General features: G+C 44.7%; 1 protein-coding gene across 9 annotated transcripts in view; it reads right to left on the bottom strand.

Moving 5' to 3' along the window:
• Window positions 1–22,174, bottom strand: part of otof (otoferlin) — a 208,760-nt gene that overhangs the window by 4,930 nt on the left and 181,656 nt on the right. For 5 of the 9 annotated variants that reach the window (XM_062969186.1, XM_062969189.1, XM_062969223.1 and 2 more), the window contains 12 exons: window positions 21,813–21,947; window positions 21,308–21,445; window positions 18,256–18,383; window positions 17,888–18,058; window positions 16,722–16,882; window positions 15,628–15,770; window positions 13,935–14,023; window positions 12,243–12,341; window positions 6,738–6,979; window positions 3,624–3,802; window positions 2,111–2,211; window positions 1,664–1,872 (listed from right to left, as the gene is read on the bottom strand). In XM_062969186.1, the coding sequence (XP_062825256.1) occupies window positions 1,692–1,872; window positions 2,111–2,211; window positions 3,624–3,802; window positions 6,738–6,979; window positions 12,243–12,341; window positions 13,935–14,023; window positions 15,628–15,770; window positions 16,722–16,882; window positions 17,888–18,058; window positions 18,256–18,383; window positions 21,308–21,445; window positions 21,813–21,947 (1,767 nt within the window). In that variant the 3' untranslated portion in view covers window positions 1,664–1,691. Of the gene's footprint in view, window positions 1–1,663; window positions 1,873–2,110; window positions 2,212–3,623; window positions 3,803–6,737; window positions 6,980–11,927; window positions 12,027–12,242; window positions 12,342–13,934; window positions 14,024–15,627; window positions 15,771–16,721; window positions 16,883–17,887; window positions 18,059–18,255; window positions 18,384–21,307; window positions 21,446–21,812; window positions 21,948–22,174 lie in introns of all 9 variants that reach the window. The other 4 variants (XM_062969177.1, XM_062969215.1, XM_062969195.1 and 1 more) reach the window with 2 other exon arrangements.

The raw sequence follows: 22,174 nt of genomic DNA, 5'->3' as shown, positions 1-22,174 counted from the left end.
TGAGGAGGAGGAAGGAGGAGGAGATTACACGGCTAAGCACTGGACTCGCAAATGCAGTCAGCCCGTTGCATTCCCTGGGGTTAATGGCACAGGACTGCCATGAAAGGAGGGGGATGGGGACTCAAATTAAAATTTTTAACCCAAGACAACATCTCCCTAGGAAGGTCTAGGTCCTCCAGCATAATTCTGTGGACAACTTCCACTGGAAACTGACCACAGCACCGCAGTGGAGGCTCTAGAGATTCCTAGATGAATGTTCTTCCTTGAAACCTCTAGGTCAGGCATAGGCAAACATCTGCTCTCCAGGTGTTTTGGACTTCAGTTTCCACAATTCCTAACAGCCGGTAGGGCCGACGTTTGCCCATGCTTGCTCTAGGTCCTCCAGCGTGACTCTGCGGTCAATGCCCTGGAGATCCCCAGAGAGAACATTTGAGTCAAGTCTGTGAATACTCAAATCTGTCAAAGTTAAAGCTGTACATTTGGAGGCTGGATTGTAAAAAAAATTTTTTGGAGGTGTTCTTGTCCTTGGCCAAACAGAGTATCTCAAAGTAGTTTAACCCATGAGAATTGTGGCATATGTGCCAATGACTTATTTGCTGTTGTGAAAGTTTCACAATGAATTGTGAAAATTTCATTTTCTTGAGGAGCCTAAAATTGGCTTCTTTGGACCAAACACATGGGGAGGACCACGTCCTACAAAATGCTTGTGAATTGTAAGGCTATACCTATATAGTTTGTTGCAATGCATTACACTATTTTTTGGTGAATACAATCATTGTACAACTGACGGTATATCTGCCGGTTTCTTGCTCTTTCATACAATGGAAGCTATGCTCCCAGCAGGCTGTGGTGGCAATCCAGTAAATCAAATGGAACACTGAACACAACGATCAACAATTGTTCCAAGAGAGTGCGACTATATGACTGTTGGTAGAATAGAAAGCATGACTCAGTTGTTGACTCAGCAGGGAGGTTAATCCAACTGATCCAATGGTCGAGCCACATTTGCAGGTTTGAATTTTGCAAAATTGATTATTCACAGATCTGATTGAAATGTTCTCTCTCTAGGTTCTCGGGAATGACCTTATGGTCAGCCTCTGCCAGAGATTGACTAGAGAATCGCACTGGAGGACCTAGAGATTTCTAAATGGATACTTCTCTAGAAATCTTTAGATTCTCCTGCACACACCTATGGTCAACTTCTGGCTCTACTCCATTTGGGATTAATTATAGGACTGAGGTCCATATGAAAAGTTACCTGTGCAGAACTCTTGAAATGGATGGAAACAATTGAAAAATGGACAATATAACTTAAGATCTCGTGAAAATGGCATAGTGGAAGTGGAGACCACAGTTAGCATGAAGTTAATGCTTCATTTCTTGGCTTGAACACTACAGGCCCACATCACAATGTGGCAGAGACATAGCCAGCACCTGATGCTTTCTTATTGCTGGTCACTTCAGCAATAAGTTGGGAGGCACACTTTGGGTTTGGCCAGTCAACCCATTCCCCATCCTGCCAAGAGGAGAATGTCTCCTTCACTATCTCCCCCTGCTTTCCAATCTTATCCCCTCCCCATTGCACCCATTTTCCCCAGGGCAGATGGGCACACATGTTGAGGCTGATAGTGTTAGGGAAGAGTAGTCGGAAAGAAAGGAGTACCCCAGGCAAGCCCAAAGGCCAGGCCTCCTCAAGCCCCGAGAAGCTTCTTGACCATGTAGCCCGGCATGGAGTACAAGAAGAGGCCGACCATAAGGAGGAAGAGGACCAGGAGGAGGATTTTCAGCAGCAGCCAGCGGTAGGTGTGCCAGATAAAGTAGCGAATGGACTTGAGAGGGTTCAGGAACCAGATGAAGCTGGTGTCTGGGCGGCTGGGCAAAGGAGGAAGAGGATAAGAGGAAGAAGAAGAGGAAGGGCCAAGGAACCGGGGAAGACAGAGACAGGGAGAGTTGAAGAGTCAGCAGAGACAGAGAAACAATAGAAGCAGCCCCCGTTTCGGGGCTCCGTGAGAAGCGTCCAACTGAGTCTATAACTCCCCATGTGAAACGAGTCTTTGGGGGTCTGCTAGACTTCCCTGCGCCCACCCTCGGATCCCTTTCCCAGGCTTACTTGGGTTTCTCCAATGGGTCGGGCTCGTTACGAGCCAGCCCGGCCGGACTTTTCTCAGCTTCCTCAGCAGTTAGCAGGTGCAGCTCGGCCTCCACTTTACCCTGCAAGAGGGCATCCAAAGGTTACTCTTCATCCAAACAAGCACCCAAAGGTGTCCTGCCATTGAGTAGCCACAGGTAGCCAAAAGCAAGAAGTGGAGACATTAAAGTATGACACCCATCACCATGCGGAAGACATCTATGAGCATTGTGTAGATATGTGAAACAGTGAGTAATAGCAAACCCAATTATTTCAACAGGACCAACAGTAGAGGTACTGAGTGATGGGATTCATCCTGGACTACTCAAGTCTAAATGTAGTCAGATATATGATAGAGTTAGATTGAGGGAATCCTTTCCCCGTTTCCAAAGCATGCCTAGATAGGATTCACCATTGTTTCCTGCTTCCCGTCCTATTTAGGTCAGCCCACCCTTTGATGTTTTTTAGGAATGTGATCTCTCCTAGGGCTTTGACGTAACTTCCCCAATTTGGTCCTTTGGAATGTTTATGGCCCTAGAGAAGAGGCGACCCATGAGGCTGATCACCATTCCAGCTTCCTGCTTTGTTTCAGAGAGGACACACCTCTGTCATCTATTAGTCAAGATGTAACCTATCTAGAGCTTTGTTATTTTAATCCGGCTATGTGTATTAGAACAGGATAGATTAACCAGTTAGGTCCTAACCTTTTCTATCCATCAATGGATTTCTTTTTACCTCAATAAATGTTTTTAAACTTTAAAGCTAACTTTGCATCCCTTTTGCCTTCCTGATGACGCAGAGGTCTTCCAAACTCACACCCGTTTAAGTCTCACGCTGCTGCAATTTTTACTCTGCTATTTTAATGGGAATTTACCTCATAAAAGAGGGTGATTAGAGCTTAACGGCTCGTCCATTCCCAACACTGAGAAGACAGTGCAGCTGGTACAGAACCAAGGAAATAAGCTGCTTATAGCGGTTCCATGGATGTGGAGTTTATACCACGCAGCCAAAAAAAAAAGCTTTCTGAACTTCACCCCTTGATCAGAAATGGCCAAATATACTGACTGGGATTGATGTGATGTTATTTCAGGACCCTATGAAATGCTGGTGTGGTGACTGCGAGAGCTTTTAAGATTGTGGAATGAGAGAAGGACTAGATTGTGGAATGAGAAAAGGCCTAGCCCAGGCATGGGCAAACTTCGTCTCTTTCTCCAGTTTTGGACTTCAACTCCCACAATTCCTGACAGCCAGTAAGCTGCTAGGAATTGTGGGAGTTGAAGTCCAAAATACCTGGAGGGAAGGCCAAAGTTTGCCCATGCCTGGGCTAGGATGTTGGACTGGATGTCTCTGGGTATGTTTTTCTACTCTAGAACTCTTATCTCTTGACATGGTGCTCACTTGGTCCCATATTCCATGGATTCCTTCAGCTTTGCTTATCATCTCTAGACACACTTGGCAACAAGAGAGGGGCCTTTCTTCTGCCCGGTCTCATTACCGTCATCTCCATCTCGTCGTTCTCGTCTCGCGCCAGGAAAGGCCACCAGCCCTTCACCCTCTTCTGCTTGAAGATGGAGACCATGGGCACCTCGATCTCGCCGGTTGCCAGCTCCATAGAGCACTGCTTGGCTGTCTTGGCGCCGCGTGGGAAGCGGTTCAGGTCGAGCTCAATGCCTCCTATGGGAATGGGAAGAGGAAGGAGCATTAGCACAGGTTCCTTTGGCCGAAGGAGCCTTTTCTAGGATCTAGAATCTTTCCAGGAGTCGGCGATACCTGCAGAGCTCTCCTCCAACACCACATTTCAATGGAGTTGATTCTCTTCCTAAGCTTCATTCACTGTCCACCTTTCACAACAAGGCAAAGGAATAGGGGATACAATGGCATGGGCAATTCTGACTTTAGTATTCAGTGACACAGCTTACACTTCAGGATTTGCCATATTGTCGGACTTTGGCCATATCATGAGAAGACAGAATTCAGTGCAGAAGACAATAATACTGCTTGGTAAGTTGGAAGGTAGGAGGGAAAAGGGAAGACCATATCTAGATGGAGAGGTTCCATCAAGGAAACTGCTTTGATTTTGCAAGATATTAACAAGATTGCTAATAACAGCGTGTCTCTCATTCATAGTTGCTGCTTATTGCCATCACGTTCCCTTTGACTTATGGCAACCCTAGGAATGAGAGGTCTCTATGTCCACCGGCCTTCTGCATCTCCAGATTCAGTATCCACAGATTCCACCATCTGTAGTTTGAAAATATGTTTAAAAATCCAAAAAGGAAATCTTGATGTTGCCATTTTGTATAATGGACACTATTTTATTACTCCATTGTACGAGGGCCATCCAGAAACTATATTATGTTTCGGAATTAAAAATTAACGAAGTATAGGATAAAATATTTATTATATGCAGTTAAAAGCCATACTTCAATAGTACCTTTAAACATAGTTCCCATTCAAAATTAGGCCCTTTTCAGAACTATTAATGAGTTTACAAACTTCTACCCTCTGCAGTTTCCCGCTGCGTAATGAAACTCAGCCAGCTGAAGAATGAATGCAGGAGGGAGGAGCAAGCAAAACACCTGCTCTTGCTTCTTTCGCAAGATCTCAAGAATCAAAACATTGAGCCTTTCCCTTCCTGTCAGCTCAAGGAAAAGGCGTGGGTTTATCTCTCCTTGCGAGGAGGAACAGCCAGAATCGGCCAGGACTGTGGCTGCTTCTCCTCGGAAGGAGAGGTAAACCCGCGTGTGGAGGAAAGCGGTGTAGCCTCCGAGGAAAAGCAGCCACAGTCCTGGCCGATTCTGGCTGTTCCTCCTCGCAAGGAGAGATAAACCCACGCCTTTTCCTTGAGCTGACAGGAAGGGAAAGGCTCAATGTTTTGATTCTTGAGATCTTGCGAAAGAAGCGAGAGCGGGTGTTTTGCTTGCTCCTCCCTCCTGCATTCATTCTTCAGCTGGCTAAGTTTCATTACACGGCGGGAAACTGCAGAGGGTAGGAAGTTTGGAAACTCATTAATAGTTCTGAAAAGGGCCTAATTTTGAATGGGAACTATGTTTAAAGGCACTATTGAAGTATGGCTTTTAACTGCATATAATAAATATTTTATCCTATACTTCGTTAATTTTTAATTCCAAAACGTAATATAGTTTCTGGATAGCCCTCGTATATAAGGGGACTTGAACACATACACACATTCTGCCCTACAAATTTGCACAGGGTCCTCGAACATGAAAAAAAAAACCCCAAATGTGCTTTTTTGTTATCTGAAAGAAAATCTCTCTAAGGATCTCTAGTTTCTCAAACTGTGTTCTTCCGGGAGTTTTGGACTTCAGCTCCCACAATGCCTAACAGCTGATAAACTGGCTGGGATTTCTGGGAGCTGAAGTCCAAAACATCTGGAGGAACACAGTTTGCGAAACACTCTAGATCCTCTAGATCCTCCAGAGCAATTCTGTACTCAATTTCTGGCAGAAATTGACCATAGACCTACATACAAGAACCTAGACATTCCTAATCAAATCTGCAAGTAATCAGATCGGCAAAGGTGAACCCACAAATGTGGAGGGCTGACTAACTGTATTGACTTTTAACTTATTTTGTGAGTGTAAAGAAGTGTGAATTTTTTAGTTTACAGATGTCATGTTTAATTGTGTTTTAAAAGTCATGTTTAACTGTGTTAAAAAAAGGGTTAATATTTCAGTTACTCAGCACTCAGAGGCTGGTTGCCATGGAGAAGGGGGTGGAGCCAACTGGGTTAGCTGAAGAGAGCAGAATTTGGAGGGAAACTCAGTCAGTCGGTGTGTGTGAGAGTGTCGGTGGTCAGAAAACCACAGGGAAGGTTAGTTTTTAGAGTATGTGCCTGAGAAGGTGCCTTTACGACTGATTCTCGGTTGAGAGGATCAGGGTGGCTCAAAGGTTGAAATCTGAGTCAATTCTAAAATAAGTTTGGTGACTTATTTCAGGGAAGTCTGGGCTCTGTTGAAGCTCAGGGAAGGCTGATCCTAAGTTAGGGGATCAGGGATAAAATAAGTTTGGTGACTTATTTTAAGGTAGCCTGTTAGTGGAGAAAGAAGTTTTAAGAAGTGGTTTTAAGAAGTTTGGAACACCTCAACATAGCTTTGCAACCATCATCTAAGTGCCTTTAAAGAAGTTACTGTAATCATCAAGCTTGTGCCTAAATAAATATTATTATTCCTTCAAACATCTCAGTCTCTGTCATACATACACACATCAAGAATAAACAAGAAGAAAGAAGAAAAATAAAAGTCTCCTCTCTAAGTAGCTAGTGGCTACGTATTCTTATAGTGGTGGCAAGAATTGATAATCCCCCCTGACTGAGTTCTTTACAAAATGGTGGCAGCGGTGGGATTTCAAAAGATTTCCCCCTGCCTGAAAGAATCTCAGCCCTTTCTTAGATCTTTACAGTGAGTAATTTTGGTTTTTGTATTAAGAGAAAGCCAGGATCTGGAAGGAAGGAAGGAAGGAAGGAAGGAAGGAAGGAAGGAAGGAAGGAAGGAAGGAAGGAAGGAAGGAAGGAAGGAAGGAAGGAAGGAAGGAAGGAAGGAAGGAAGGAAGGAAGGAAGGAAGGAACAAATAAACGATATGAACCCACCGAGGAAGTCATCGGCGGAAAAGTGGTCGGCATCCCACACCTGGAGCGTGAGTCGGGCCGGAATCTTGTATTCGGTCTCGTCCCAGGAGAACATGGACTCTTTCTTTGAGATGACGATCTTTTCCTCTGCCGCAAGGTAGTCGAAAGGAAATATGAAGCGCCAGTTGAAGTTGCCCTCACCGGTCAGCGAGTGGTAGTGGACGTCCGTGTCCTGCTTGTCCTCCTGCTGGCCCTTCAGCCACCTGCGTCGGGCAGAGCAAAGGAGAGGGTCAACTAACCAAGCGAAGGAGGTCCACCTGGAGCCTTTGAACAAGGATTGGGTTCATGCAGGAGGCCAATATGGTGGGAGTTGTGGCCGTCTCACAGAGGAGAAGGCTTCCTTGCAAGGAGGCACCATGAATGGGCATTTGGGAAAGGAGAAGGGCTAGTAGTTGGGTGTGAAGAAACAGCCACAGTTCTATGGAACAACTGTGGACAGAGGGAACCCTGTGGAGCACGCCTACTGTCTTGTTTCCACCTCTGTTTCTAGGTCTATGTAATTCAAGGTGTTTTTGCTCCCTGCCTGTATTCTCTTCCAAAAAAAATTGGTTTGAAAAGGAAGCTTCAAAAGTCTTCTCTGCCTCAAGATCCCTAACACAAGAGACGTGGGAGTCAGTATTCGAGACTCTTCTATCAAAGTTAGATCACTATCTACTCTTTTATCTGAGATGTATGACCTGCAAAATAAAAAGTAAGTTTTTACCTTTTTAATGTATTTTCTTTCCTGTTTTCTGCCTTTTTATGTACCATGTTTCCCCGAAAATAAGACAGTGTCTTATAATAATTTTTCCTCCCAAAGATGTGCTAGGTCTTATTTTCAGGGGATGTCTTATTTTTCCATGAAGAAGAATTCATATTTATTGTTGAAAAAAAAATGAACATTTATTATCTACTGTACAATAGTTGTCATCGCAAACCAGCATAACCAGACATGGTGAATCCTATCAAGAATTTCTTGTTACTACCATTACTTCCATGTACAACTGGTATGTACATTTACCAATCCTGCATGCTCTGGTGTTCTGATTGGCAGGCGCTGGGCATGCTTCCAAACAAAAACTTTGCTAGGTGTTACATTCGGGGGAGGCCTTATATTTAGCAATTCAGCAAAACTTCTACTAAGTCTTATTTTTCGGGGATGTCTTATTTTCAGGGAAACAGGGTATTTTCTTTCCTGTTTCCTACCATAAGCTCATAACACAGTACTAACTATGCTGTAGTCTATCAAATATTCCTACAGATTATGGGCCCAGAGTAGGATAAAATAATAATAATAATAATAATAATAATAATAATAATAATAATAATAATAATAATAAACAGTCCTAGACACTTGGGAAGTGTTCAACTTGTGATTTTTTGATACGAAATCCAGCATATCTATATTGTTTGCTGTGTCATAATAAATAATAATAATAATAATAATAACAATAATAGCAGCTTGCACCCACCCCTTCCAGAAGCATGCAGCAGAAAACACACCAAGCACAGCTGCCTTGGCCAAGAAAGGGGACCCAACCCTTTCCAAATATAAACTCGGAAGTTGGAAGAACATGCAATAATGTAGCAGGTCAGAGCATGCCTCTTTCACGGCGGGGAGAAGATAACCGGACCCCACATCCCCACCTTACCTGGTCAGGGATCCATGTTCCTTCAGCCCCTTTGGAGAGACCATCCCTCCCCGTCCCAGGCAAATGCATAGCTTAGGCCAGACAGAACAGCCAGGTGTCCTTTGGTTCAGGACAGTTGAAACCAGACTCTTTGGAATGTGAATTCTTGGGCAGGAAGCTGCCCGAATGCCCTGCCATCCCAGAGTGGAATCTCATGGGAAGTGCCAGTCTGGGGAGCTGAGGAGTACAAGCATTCAACTCCAAAGCAGTCCCCTTGATGGAAGGGAATGCTTTTCCCTAAAATTAGTCAGAAGTTTTTGATGTTGGCACAACTGTGGGAAAACCGGAACACACACCCACATGTGGTGGGATTGCGAAAAAATACAAAAGTTCCACAAAACAATTAAGAAAGAAATGGAGGAGCTATTAGGAATAAAAATAGATTGGAACAAGAGACAATTTTTCCTCCAGAAAATTGAAGGTGAAGGGGGAACTAAAAAATGGGAACGATTAATAAATTACTAGCTGTGCCCGGCCACGCATTGCTGTGGCGAAGTCTGGTGGTATGGGAAATAAAGTATTGAGGAATTGGTGGTAGTTAAGGTAAAGGGACAAGGTTTTCCCCTGACATTAAGTCCATTATAAATGGGTTATATAGCTGCGTGGAAGAGCCTAGAGTCTACACTGCCATATAATCCAGTTAAAATCAGATAATCTGTATTTTATAGGCAGTGTGGAAGAGGCCTAAGTGAGGCCTAACTCTGCCTGTCCCCTGGGCTGAGTGGGTTGCTAGGAGACCAAGTGGGCAGAGCTTGGCCTTCTAACTGGCAGTAATTGGATAAAAACAATTATTCCTCTCCCTCTAATTGGGAGTTTATTTTTCTTTTCTTTTTGTTGTATGAACGTAGAGGCATGGATGAGGGGTTGTGCTGCCAAGTTTAGTGTTTCTGGGATGTGCAGTTTTGTGGTTTTGTCCTAGGCCGAAATTTCATTACCCTTTTATATATATAGATATGTTAGATGCAATTAAAGCCACAGTTGCCTTAGGCTGGAAGGACCAAAAGAAATGGGACATTAAAACATGGTATAAATATTTAGCAGACTACCTCCTCCAAGACTACACTAACGAAAGGAAAAGTTCCTATAGAAAAGGCCAAATCAGAAAGACATGGGAGGCAAAATGGAAAGACTTAATTTACAGAATAAAGGGGAAAGACAAATATAAGGAATTAAACAAGATTATCCTCATGATCGAACAATTGTAATAAATATAGAAAATTTGTAAACTGTTCCTGTGGAGGGGAGGGAGGGAGAAAAATAAGGAAGAATGTAAACGTGTTACCGATGGAAAATGTTCTGAACGTTTGTATAATTTTACATAGCACTATTTACAATTTTTTTAAAAAGAAGTTTTTGATGTTGTGCTCTATTCTGAGGTACCAACATAATGGGAGAGTTTGGAAAGGGGGTTAGGCATGTCTACAACGCAGTTGGAGCCATTCAAGGCATCCAGTCAAAAAACTGAAATAATGTCCCACTTTGGAAAATATATTCTTGCTATCGATAAGTGGAATGGGAACTGGATAACTGGCCCAACCCAAAGGTGCTTCCCAATGGCTTCTCCTTATCCTGGCCAGTGTGATGCTTTGAGATGGTTCTGTCCTGGGCCCATAACCAACATCATAATCAACAAGACTTGGGCAATGGAAGCCATGGATGAAAATGTTGATTAAATGTGTGGATGACACCAAATTCCAGAAAAGTTCTGCTGATGTCCCACCCATGGACTGCATTGTTTGCGGAGCTCTGCCATTTGTGCTATGCTAAAACATGTGTGCCCATGGCAAACATCCAGAAGTTATGGGTAACATATAGTATTGGATTCTGGGACATCCTCATTCAACAAGCAAAGTCTTAATGCATTCTGTTTAGGTAAGGATTACCACTACAGGGCGCTTTGTCTGCATAGCTATGAAGTACTATAAAATACTGATGCTTGGAATAAGCTTAATATGTCACAACCAGTGTGGAGACTAGGTTGGACTGAGTGCAGTGCTTGGCTTGATGGATTCTTTGGCCAAAGACATTGTGTGTTGTCTGTTTGCCTTCTGGCTCAGTTTCAGGACTCATTCCAGCTCTGTGTCCTATCCAAAGGGATACTGAAGAGACTGATGATATTTCTGTTGGAGTTTTAAAATATACTAACCTATTTTGAAGATAAAATGCTGGGTGACTACAAGTATTTCAAGTGCTGGGTTACAGTGATTAAACATGAGGATAATTAAACCCTGAAGTTAGGTTTGCATCAGGTGTATAAGATAATGAAAACATGAATGGAACATTGCATCATGCAAGTGAGGGTTGAATGAAAAGTAATGCCTCCACCTTGGTAACTCTTCAACAGATGGCAGTCCTGGTCTGTGGCAGGTACTGGCTGGTTCAGTAGACTCTCCTCTACAGTTCCATTTGACCGGAAGCCTTAGCATTGAATGGCTGTGTTGTTAAAGTGCAAAGTATGGAACCCTGCACAGACAGTCAGTCAATGCGACTTAAGCAACGTGAAGTCATTGAAATCTTGACAGCAGGAGGTGTCACCCCCAAAGGAGATTCATCAGAGAATGCAAGCTGTTTTGGGTGATTGTATTGATGTGAGTACTGTGTGTCATTGGCTGAGTAAGTTCAAAGATGTTGAGGTGGGAACATCTGACTTGCGTGACAAGCAAAGAGTTGGACGTCCTGTGACAGCAACCACCGAGTTTCACAAGCAAAAGGTTGACAGATTGATTCAGGACGATCATCGTATCCCTCAGAGAGAAATTTCAAGCACAATTGGCATTTCACAAGAACGTGTGGGTCACATTATTGCTTTGCTTGGCCATCGGAAGATCTGTGCACAATGGGTCCTGTGAGATGCTGGTTGCGGAAACAGAGTGTCGACTTCTTCCGTGACAGCTTCAGAAAACTTGTTCATGTAGAAATGTATCTAACTTTCTGGTAATTACGTGGAAAAGTGAACAGTTGTAGTTAAAGAGCACATTCTAAGGATTACTTCTGCGTCTGATTTATTAAAATATTCCCATCCAAACCCAAGTAACGAAGGTGGAGGCATTACTTTTCATTCAACCCTCGTAAGAACATCAACAGAATAAGTTGGGGTTGGGTGATGTGATGATGAATGGTGACTTCAAAGATTCTGGAGAGAGCTGTTCATTGCAAGTATTGCTCATACTATAGACAGTATTTTAATATTGCTTGGAGATTTGAAGAGAGAAACTCTTTCAGGTTGAAGAAATACCTGACAATTTCAGTTCTAACCAACATGAGTGTTCCACTGGATGGAACCATGGCATTTAAAGTGCCACGAAAGTGCTATAATTGTTTAGTGCAAATAGGCTCTAGTTGTCTTCTAGGCTTGCTGTAAGCTATGGATTTGCACCAGGCGCACCCCAAAGAGGGGAGAATGAAAGACCTGGGGGGGAGTTCCCCATGCGTTCACCTCCCCATGCGTTCACGGGGCGTGCAGCAAACGTCGGTCAATTACCCCCGGACATAGATGTCGGACATCTTCTCTCCCGTCAAGAACGCATCGTCCTCCAGGACCACCTCATCGGTGTTCCAAATTATTACCCGCAGCTCATACCTAGCCATCACACAAAGCAGAGGCACACAACAACAACAACAACAAGGACATGGACAAAAAGAAACAGGTGGGACAGAAAAGCACAGTGTCCATTACTGAAGCCCAGAAGGATGGAGACGTTGCATCCATGAAGCAGTGCACTCAAACCACAGAGCCAGGAAACCACACAAAGCTCACACAGAGAGTTAGAGACAGAGAGACGCCAGAGGTACGTACCCCCGGACAAAAATGTCACTGGATTTCTCGCCAGTGAAGTAATCATCATCCTCCAAGACAACCTCATCAGTGTTCCACACTATCACTCTAAGCTCGTATCTGGCAGGCAGGGAGGGAGGAAGGAAAGGAAGGGAGACAAGGAATGAACCAGGAGGGATCAGTATGGGGGGGGGGGGGTAAAAATGGAGGTTGCCCACTAAGCCCCTTCCTGTTGTGGTTCAGTCTGATGATGAAGAGGGATTTGGGGGGGATTCTCACAGAACACCTGGGACGAACTCTTAACCTTAACCTTGTGTCTCTAAAGAAGACTCCTCTGACTCGCTGCCAGAGCCATCTGGACTTTGTTGATGTTCTAAATCTTGTGAAAGGTCACCTTTATCACTAACTTCAGCTTCCCTGCTAGCCTGCGGCCTCTCTGACTTACCGACATTTTCTTGGTCAGCCTGCATAAACCCAAATCCCTCTTCGTCATCAGACTGAACCACAACACTTCCCTCCCCGATGAAGATCTGAGCAATGACAAGGAGGCCATTATGTCCTGAGTTGCTGTTGGAACGAAAGTTACAGGTGGTGTTGGGAACTCAACTCAAGGAAGATGATACAGTTACCCTTCCACATTCATTGGGGTGCGGGCCACAGGACACCCACCCAAGGGAAAAACTGCAGATTGAAAAATTGCTTTGTATTTTAACCTCAACCAGAAGCCAGCCATAGGATGTTACTGGAAAATTTAGAGCAGGCCTGCACAACATGTGGCCCGGGGACCAGATGTGGCCTGCACAAGGACGAAGCAGCAAAAACATGCTGTCACCCTCAGCTCCATGCTCCTGACACACAGGGCTTCCTCCCATCTTCAAGTGGTTTATTCTATGGACCTGAAGCCCCCCAATTTGGTCCCAAATGCAACTTTGGGGGATAAAAAACCAGCATAGAAGCCACTGAAGGAACCACAAAAATATAGAAGCTAGAATGGTGCCAACAAAACTCTATGATACGGTTGCTTTAGGGTGGCCCTATGTCAAAAACAACTTGAAGGCACTCAACAACAATTTTAACCATTGATTATACCTTTGTTTGTAAAACCAGGCACTGGTTTTGTCAATTTTCTTGGTATTTTAGCTACGAATATTGTGGTCTGGTTGGCATAAAAGGAGGTTCATAGGGGGATAGTATGAGTTACTACTCTGGATGACACCAGTTGTGTGATGCAACTGGGACTATTAGTCTCAACTCATAATGGAGAACACATTGGGTTGCTGTGAGTCTTTCAGGCTGTATGGCCATGTTCCAGAAGCTTTCTCTCCTGGCGTTTCACCCACATCTGTGGCAGGCATCCTCAGAGGTTGTGAGGTAGGGAGGAAACTCTTCCCTCCGGTAAAGGCCCAGGACATTGGAGAAATGCGGAATGTGTTGCCCGGGTTTCCCTAAGCCGGGCCTCCCTATTATCCAACAGATCCGGTTATCCGACACTCGGCCCGCCCGTTTAAGTTGGATACCTGGAACTCTACTGTAACACTTCCAAGCCAGGAACAGTAATTTTAAAAAACGTTGTTACATAGTGTAATGCTTAGGCTCCTATCCTATGCATTCCTTAGATTGTTCACTTGAGTCGTAGACACCAACCATCCCCTCCACCTGTCCCCATTAGGATCTCCTTCCCCATTCCCACCCTGCCCCAGTGCAAACCATTACTTCTTTGGCTTCCTCGGTGAGATGTCGATGGCAGGCCCCGGGGCCGGCATGTCCATGGGGAACATGTCCACCCACATCTCCAACCGCCCCTGCAAGGTGGGAAATACCCCGTTAGTAGTCCCCGATACTACATCCCATTTTGAGTCTCCTTGCGGAGAGAAAAGGTGGGGTATAAATAAATATAACAACAACAACAACCACAACAACCACAACCCCATCCTAGTTCAGTCCAGGGCTCCTCTCCCAGTGGAAAGTGGAGGGAGGAACAATATAATTAAGGTCTGTTACAGGCCACTGCTCCCATCCCAATGCAGTTTTGAAATCTGGCCCTATGTCAATGGGAAAGCAGATTTGGTCCAGATTTTAGTCTGGACTTTAATGATGGGATCTAGGAGTCTCAGGTCCCTTATACGCTGCCATATAAAATCCAGATTATGTGCTTTGAACTGGATTATATGGCAGTGTAGAAGGGGCCTCGGTGAAACTGCCAGTTGAATCTGATTCAACAGTGTGATGCAGCACCTAAAAAGACCAGTGTGATTCTAGGCTGCCTCCATAGGGAGATAGTTAGGATCAAAGGAAGTCCTAGGCTGGATCTACACTGCCATGTAACCCAGATGATCAAAACAGATGATGCAGATTATCTGATTTGAACTGGATTATCTGAGTCTACACTGCCATATAATCCAGTTCAAAGCAGATAATCTGGATTACATATACCAGTGATGAACTAGATGGAAGGTGTCCAGAGAAAGGCCACCAAGCCATAAGGAACATCTGAGGGAGCTGGGGATGTTTATCTTGGAGAAGAGAATGCTGGGAGAAAGAGACATGTGTCATGGTTTTTGGAGTATGTGAAATGTTCACTCATTGTTAAAGTGTATGTATGTAAACATTCCAGTGTTTAAGTGGTTAATTGCATAGAGCCTTGTTTATTGCTAGAAGGGCAAAGCATCAAGACTTCATTTTGCTACGTAGAAGGAAGATATGTCACAGACATTGGAATGTGGGATGTGTCTTAGTTCTCTGATAAGGGCTCTAGTGAGTTGCCATTAATCTCTGTTGGAACGAGATGTGTGCCAGCAGTTCCGGTTGTTTTCTTTGTAAAATAACTGTGTAAATAAAGATATTTACCCACCGGGATCAGCAGATAAAAACAGCTATGAAGTTTCGCTCAGCAGTCGCTATGTGGCCTGACAGAGGAGAGTATTGGGACAGGAGGCTGTAAGTGTCTCAATATATCTGCCTCAAATCCATCATCCAGGATGTCGTTTTTCTGACAACATAACAGCCATGTTTATGTATTTGGAAGGATGTCACATTGAGGTGGGAGAGAGATTATTTCTTGCTGTTCTGGAGATTGGGATGCAATGCACCAATACATTTAATCTGGAGGAAAAGAGTCTATCTAAACATTAGGAAGACTTTGCTGAAGGTCAGAAGTGTTGGTGGAACTTCCTTCTTCGGAGGTTTTTGATCAGAGGTTGGATGGCCATCTGTGGGGAGGGGTTAGATTGTGTCTTCCTGCCTGGCAGAAGAGGTCAGACTAGATGGCCTTTGAGATCCCTTCCTACTAGAGTGGAATATAGTGTCTGGGAGTTCATTGGGGTCTCCTGCTCTGGAGGTCTTTCTCTGGAGGCCTGACTAGATGGTCTTTGGGGATCCCTTCCAGCCCTCTGATTATATCTGGTACCTGCTCGATTCCTGGTTTGTCTGGATTGAGCAAAGGCCGGGTTTCCACATGTTCAGGCACCAGTTTGCACCCAACGCGAGGGATCTCTTCCCAATGGTGCAGCACCGTGAGAGCCAAATGCTCGTCGGTCTGTTTTTTCTGACCTGTGGATACAGTGTGTCAGGTAATTATTATTATTATTATTGACACAACGACGTTGTATGACACAGCAAACAAGATAGATATGCTGGATTTCGTTTCACAAAATCCCAAGTCGAACACTTCCCAAGTGTCTAGGACTGTGTGATGTATTTTCGGATGATGCGTGCAGATCCCAGTAAGGTGGCCTTTTGCAGTTGGCAGATCGTGATTTTGTCAATGTCTATTGTTTCCAAATGCCGGCTGAGATCTTTTGGCATGGCACCCAGTGTGCCCATCACCACCGGGACCACCTGCACTGGTTTCTACCAGAGTCTTTGAAGTTCAATCTTGATGTCCTGAGAGCGGCTGAGTTTTTCCTGTTGTTTTTCGTCAATGCGACTGTCACCTGGGATGGCGACATCAATGATCCAAACCTTGTTCTTTTCCACAACTGTGATGTCTGGTGTGTTGTGTTCCAGAACTTTGTCAGTCTGGATTCGGAAGTCCCACAGTATCTTTGCGTGTTCATTATTATTATTATTATTATTATTATTATTATTATTATTATTATTATTATTATTATTATTATTTGAAACACAACAAGATGAGTCCACAACAGACACTCTGCTGGCTGTTGTATTAGATCACATGTTGGACACTTATTATAATTATCATAGCTGTCGTCATCAACATCACTACCAGTACTACTACACTATGTGACATACATTTTGGTCCTGGGTATGAATGTCATTTCCTAATTGGTTCTATCATAAAACATGGGAAAAGTTTATTAAACTACAAAAACTTTGCTTTTGCAGGACATCCTGCAGCACATTTTGCTATGGTTTTTCAATGAATATCTCACTAAGTCTCAACCAATTCAACGTAGTTTGTGGAAGCCACATAAACAAAGTTTCTGGAGGATAACAACTAGCCATATCCTCATTTTTAAAACATTATGCCTCCTGCCGTACCGTTTTCGTCCTCCACGTCGGTGGGGCCCATGAAGACCCGGTTGCAGACCTTCACCCGGCCTCCCGGTCCGTAGTGCGGTCCGTCCACTTTGCCCTCTTTGCACAGTTTGGACAGGATCTGGTTCGGTTTCTGGGGGTCCCGCCAGATGTTGTAGCCGTGGCTGTGGGAAGAAACAGGAGCCGGTCAGAAAGTGCTATAGAGTCCTAGAGTTGGAAGGGACCCCCAAAGGCCATCCAGTCCAACCCCCTATTTTAATTGTTGTATTTTTTATTGTATTATGATATACTGGTAGTGATCCTGCCAGTTGTGTAAGTCGCCCTGAGCCCCTTGGGGAGAAGGGCGGGATAGAAATAGCGGAAATAAAAATAAATAAATATGGTCTTCTGATGGCCTTATGAGATCATCTAGATGGCCTTTGGGGGCCCCTTTCCTTACCAATGGTCTTATGAGACCATCTAGATGGCCTTTGGAGGTCTCTTTGCTTACCTATGGTCTTATGAAATCATCTCGATCAGGGGTCCCCAAACTAAGGCCCATGGGCCGGATGCGGCCTTCCAAGGTCATTGACCTGGCCCCTGTCCTAAACTTTAGACTTAGGGTTGACCTAAGTCTACCTGGTCTTTGGAGGCCTCTTTGCTTACCTATGGTCTTATGAGATCGTCTAGATTGTCTTTGAAGGTCTCTTTGCTTACCTATAGACTTATGAGATCATCTAGATCAGGGGTCCCCAAACTAAGGGGCCCTCCAAGGTCATTTCCCTGGCCTCTGTCCTAAACTTTAGATTTAAGTCTGAAACGACTTGAAGGCACACAACAACAACAATCCTAACTTTGAACTATTTCATAGTCTGGCCCCCCAACAGTCTGAGAGACTGAATCGGCTCTCCACTTAAAAAGTTTGAGGACCCCTGGTTTGGAGGGTTGGATTAGATATTTCTGAGTCCAGAAAGGGGTTGGACTAGATGGCCTTTAGGTGCCCCTTCCAACTCTAGAGGACTTAAGAGAGCCTGGGAGTGTCACAAAGTCTCCTTTTCTGGAGGTTTTTAAACCGAGGCTGGATGAGGGTGCTTTCTTTGGCAGAAAGAAGGGGGTCAGACGGGATGACCCTTCTAACTGAACGAGCCTAAGAACTGGGAAGCTGAGCTCCAATGTTTGGGACCCCTTACATGGCGTAGGTCTGGGCGATGCCACACGTGGCCCGGTGCTTGCTGTAGTATCGGTTCTCCAGGTCGATCTTGGTCTCGCCGATCAGGTCATCGGATCCGACCAAGTCCCAGTCGTAGATGGCCACCGTCAGCATTGACTCCATGGGGAAGGTGGCTTCGATGTCGAAGGACCTGCAAGGCGAGGAAGACAGGCATGGGCAAACAAGCCTGGGCAAACTTGGGCCCTCCAGGTGTTTTGGACTGCAACTCCCACCATTCCTAACAGACGGTAGGCTGTTAGGAATGGTGGGAGTTGCAGTCCAAAACACCTGGAGGGACCAAGTTTGCCCATACCTTGTGTAGGCCAATGAGTTTCTCTGCATCCTTACTTTCCAAAGACTGGGTTCAGCTGCTTGGAGATGTAGTTCTCCTTGTCCTTGATGTCTGTCTTTCCCAGCTTAATGACCACGTAAGGGTCGGCTTTGCCATTGATATCCGCGGGGTGCAAATCCGTCGCCTGGAAAAGGAAGCCGACACTCAACTCTCCAATCTCAATTGCAAGGGGATCTCACACCTTTCCAAGCAGAGCCATCAAAGTCAGGACAAAGGCCACCTTGGATTTTTTTTTAAGCTGGTTAGCAGCCAGCTGCAATAAATCACGACTGACATGAGATCGAAGCCCGGGTCGGATTGAGCTCCCGACCATTTAACAGCCTAGCTCGCTATTGACCTAAGCAGCTCGAAAGACAGTTGCATCCGTCGAGTAGAAAATTAAGTAACCGCTTTCTGTGGGGAGGCTAATTTAACCAATTACAACACCATAAAAACATCCAGCAGCATGTGGAAAGGAATGAGGAAGTACTCCATAAAAAGGACTCGGTGTCACAGTGGACAATGAAGCAGCAGCTCCCCCTGTGGCCGGAATCGAGCATACCCTCATGAAACCGGAAGATGGAAAATGTTAAATTGCCTTTGTGTGTGTTGTACGTCTAATAGCAATTAGACATAGCAATTTATGTCTTGATTTTAATAATTGTCATGTTATTTTTTTATAACTATGTTATTATATTGTGTTTTAAATGTATGGATTGTTTTTCTTATGTAAGCTGCCCCGAGTCCCTTCACGTAGATGGAGGAGGGGTACAAGAATAATGTTGTTGTTGCTGTTGTTGTTGTTGTTGTTGTTGTTGTTATTGGCACTGAATGTTTGCCATGTATATGTGCTTTGCGGTCCGCCCTCAGTCCCCTTTGGGGTGTGAACGAAGGGAAGAATATAAATACTGCAAATAAATAAATACAATAAATAAATACAGCCATTTGTCAGCCTTCATGGGTTTCACATTCAAAGTTTTGGTCATTTGTAATCTGTCACTAGCCTCCCAACATTGGGACTGCCATGTAAACAATCACGGCCGCCCCGTCTCCAGACGAGCAATGTGCTATTTTTTCTGTTTTGCCCAATATCATCCTTTTCGATCTTGTTGAAACACCAACAGCACACAGAGAATTATGGAATTGGAGGGGACCCCAAAGATGAACTAGTCCAACATCCTTCTTTTTCCAGGAAGGAACACACAATCCAATCCCTCTCGACAAATGGCCATCCAGACTCCACTGAAAATCCTCCAGAGAAAGAGATGTGGGGTGTCTTCCAATTCCGTGATTCTATGAATTGCTCACCCTTCTAAATTCAAGAATGCATACCAGCATATGCAGTGGAGAACAAGTCCTATGAGGAGCGGCTTAAAGAGCTGGGCATGTTTAGCCTACAGAAGAAAAGGCTGTGAGGAGACATGATAGCCATGTATAAATATGTGAGGGGAAGGAAGTCATAAGGAGGAGGGAGAAGGGTTGTTTTCTGCTGACGTGCATTGTACGCAATGGTACAATGCCTTCAAACTACAGGAAAGGAGATTCCACCTGAACATTAGGAAGAACTTCCTCACTGTGAGAGCTGTTCAGCAGTGGAACTCTCTGCCCCACAGTGTGGTGGAGGCTCCTTCTTTGGAGGCTTTTAAGCAGAGGCCGGATGGCCATCTGTTGGGGGTGCTTTGAATGAGATTTTCCTGCTTCTTGGAAGAATCGTGTTGAACCGGATGGCCCACAAAGTCTCTTTCAACTCTGTGATTCTATGATTCTAATGTCCACAATGCACTTTGTATTCTGCAGAGCCTGTTTTGTCATGTGATGTGATTTATGTCAGAGTGATGGTTTGTGTAGTGTGAAATGTTCACTCATTGTTAAAGCAAGTGTGTGCAATGCTTTGGTAAGCATTCCAGTAGAGAAATGGTTAAACGCACAGAGTTTAGATTTACTGCTAGAGTGACATTGTGTAGCTGGGCATCAGTCACTGGAAAGGAATGTGAGCTGTGACAAGTTTACTGACAATGTTCTGGTCACCATCAATCTTGCCAGACATGAGAGTTAGCTTCTCCGGCTGTGTGCTCTGTAAATAGCTGTAAATAAAGTTAATTACGATCGGGCTCGGTAGACAGCTATGCGTGTATGTGTGTTTGTGCGTCTAAGCAGATGCTAGATTACCAACGGAGGGGAGATTGAGGCGGAGAGATTTATGTGTCCCAATTTAACCCTCACACCGACACATTGCAGCCACACCCGAAGCATATTCAGAGGCTTAGAATTTCCAAATCCAACTTAGCTTAATTTTGTTTAAAATCCTTGATGTATGCTGCAGTGTGCTTCAGCGACATATATAGTAAAGCCGCTGCTTTCAAGGTGCATTCCATGGCCAATATGGTAGGACTTGTCAGTGTGGTTTGTTTATTATAGAGGGAAATGTTAGATCAATTGTTTGCTGTTTGGATTGTGCTTCTGTGTTCCAGCAAGCTTTCCAGCAGCAGAGGAGTTAACTGCATGCCAGCCCTGATTGATAGCTTGCAGGGCCAATGGGTCAAGACTTCTGTTTCAACTGCACAGACGAAACATTCGTCACTGTGGAATGTTGGGAGGACTTGTTCCGATAACAGACTCCTGGCTTGCTGAATGGATGTGCCCTGCTTTTCCCTTTGCTGGGTAACATGTGCCCGGAGAGTTATGGTGTTTGGAGTTGTAAATAGCCTTGTATATAAATAAAGCCTAGTACCGCTGGGATCAGCAGATAATCAACTGCTGAGGTGTCATTTTGTCAGTGCTACTTTCAGAAACACAAGTGGTCTGACTGATGAGTAGAAGGTGAGACTCATCGACAAGTCAGGGCGAAGGTTGGATCTCATATCTCCCTCTGGATGGCCATCTGTCGGGAGTGCTTTGAATGCGATTTCCTGCTTCTTGGCAGGAGGTTGGACTGGATGGCCCATGAGGTTTCTTCCAACTCTACTGTTCTATGATTCTATGATTTTGTGATCCTGCCCTGACAGGACTTTATCACCTAAGCAGGAGGAAAAGGGGGGGCTTTGAAAACTACGTCTCCTTTGGTCTCACCCGCACGACGTAGACGCGGACCAAGACGTTGATGGGGTCGTTGCTGGGGATGCCTTGGAACATGCCGAAATTGGGGTCGTAGCCGGCTTCCTTGGTGACGTCCTCGGGGAGCGGGACTTTGTAGACGCACATGGAGCCCTGAGGTGCAAAAAGAGAATATAAAACGCAACGGGTTAAAAGGGGTTGGATGGAACACGAAGAAGGCAATTCCTAAATCTTCTCTTTGCAGATTCAAGAGATGCAAGGCCCCAATTTGTCAGTGCACATAGAATCCTAAAAACACACATTTCCACTCTCATTAGTAACTGTGTAACTAGTAAAGACATGCAAGTTGGCAGCAAGACATCCTTTACCATTCTTTTTTGAAAGATGCCATGATATTTGTATGATACGCTCATGATGCCATGACATGCTCATGATAAACTATACATTCTTTGGCTTTTTGGTGTGCTTCTACACTGTAGAATTAATTAATGTTGCAAACTCCCACCGGGCCCGAACCCACCTTGAAGCGGCCCACAATGCGGTCCTCATCCGCCGAGTTGTCGTCATCGTCGCCGATCTTTCCCCGGAAAAGGTTGAAGGTGTGCAGCCAGTCCTCAAAATTGTCAAACTCTGTCTCCAGCTCTTTAGGAAACACCTGGGGCAAGGAGGGGCCAAAAGGGTTAGCCCAGGTATGGACAAACTCGGGCCCTCCAGGTGTTTTGGACTTCAACTCCCACAATTCCTAACAGCCGGTAGGCTGTTAGGAATTGTGGGAGTTGCAGTCCAAAACACCTGGAGGGCCCAAGTTTGTCCATATTTACATTAGAAGAAAGCTGGTCTAGGTGACCTCTTGGGGGAGGAATTGTGTAGATATGTATTGTG

Source organism: Anolis carolinensis, chromosome 1 (genome assembly GCF_035594765.1).
Source record: "Anolis carolinensis isolate JA03-04 chromosome 1, rAnoCar3.1.pri, whole genome shotgun sequence".
Lineage (NCBI taxonomy): Eukaryota > Metazoa > Chordata > Lepidosauria > Squamata > Dactyloidae > Anolis > Anolis carolinensis.
This window is presented reverse-complemented; position numbering and strand designations above follow the sequence as displayed.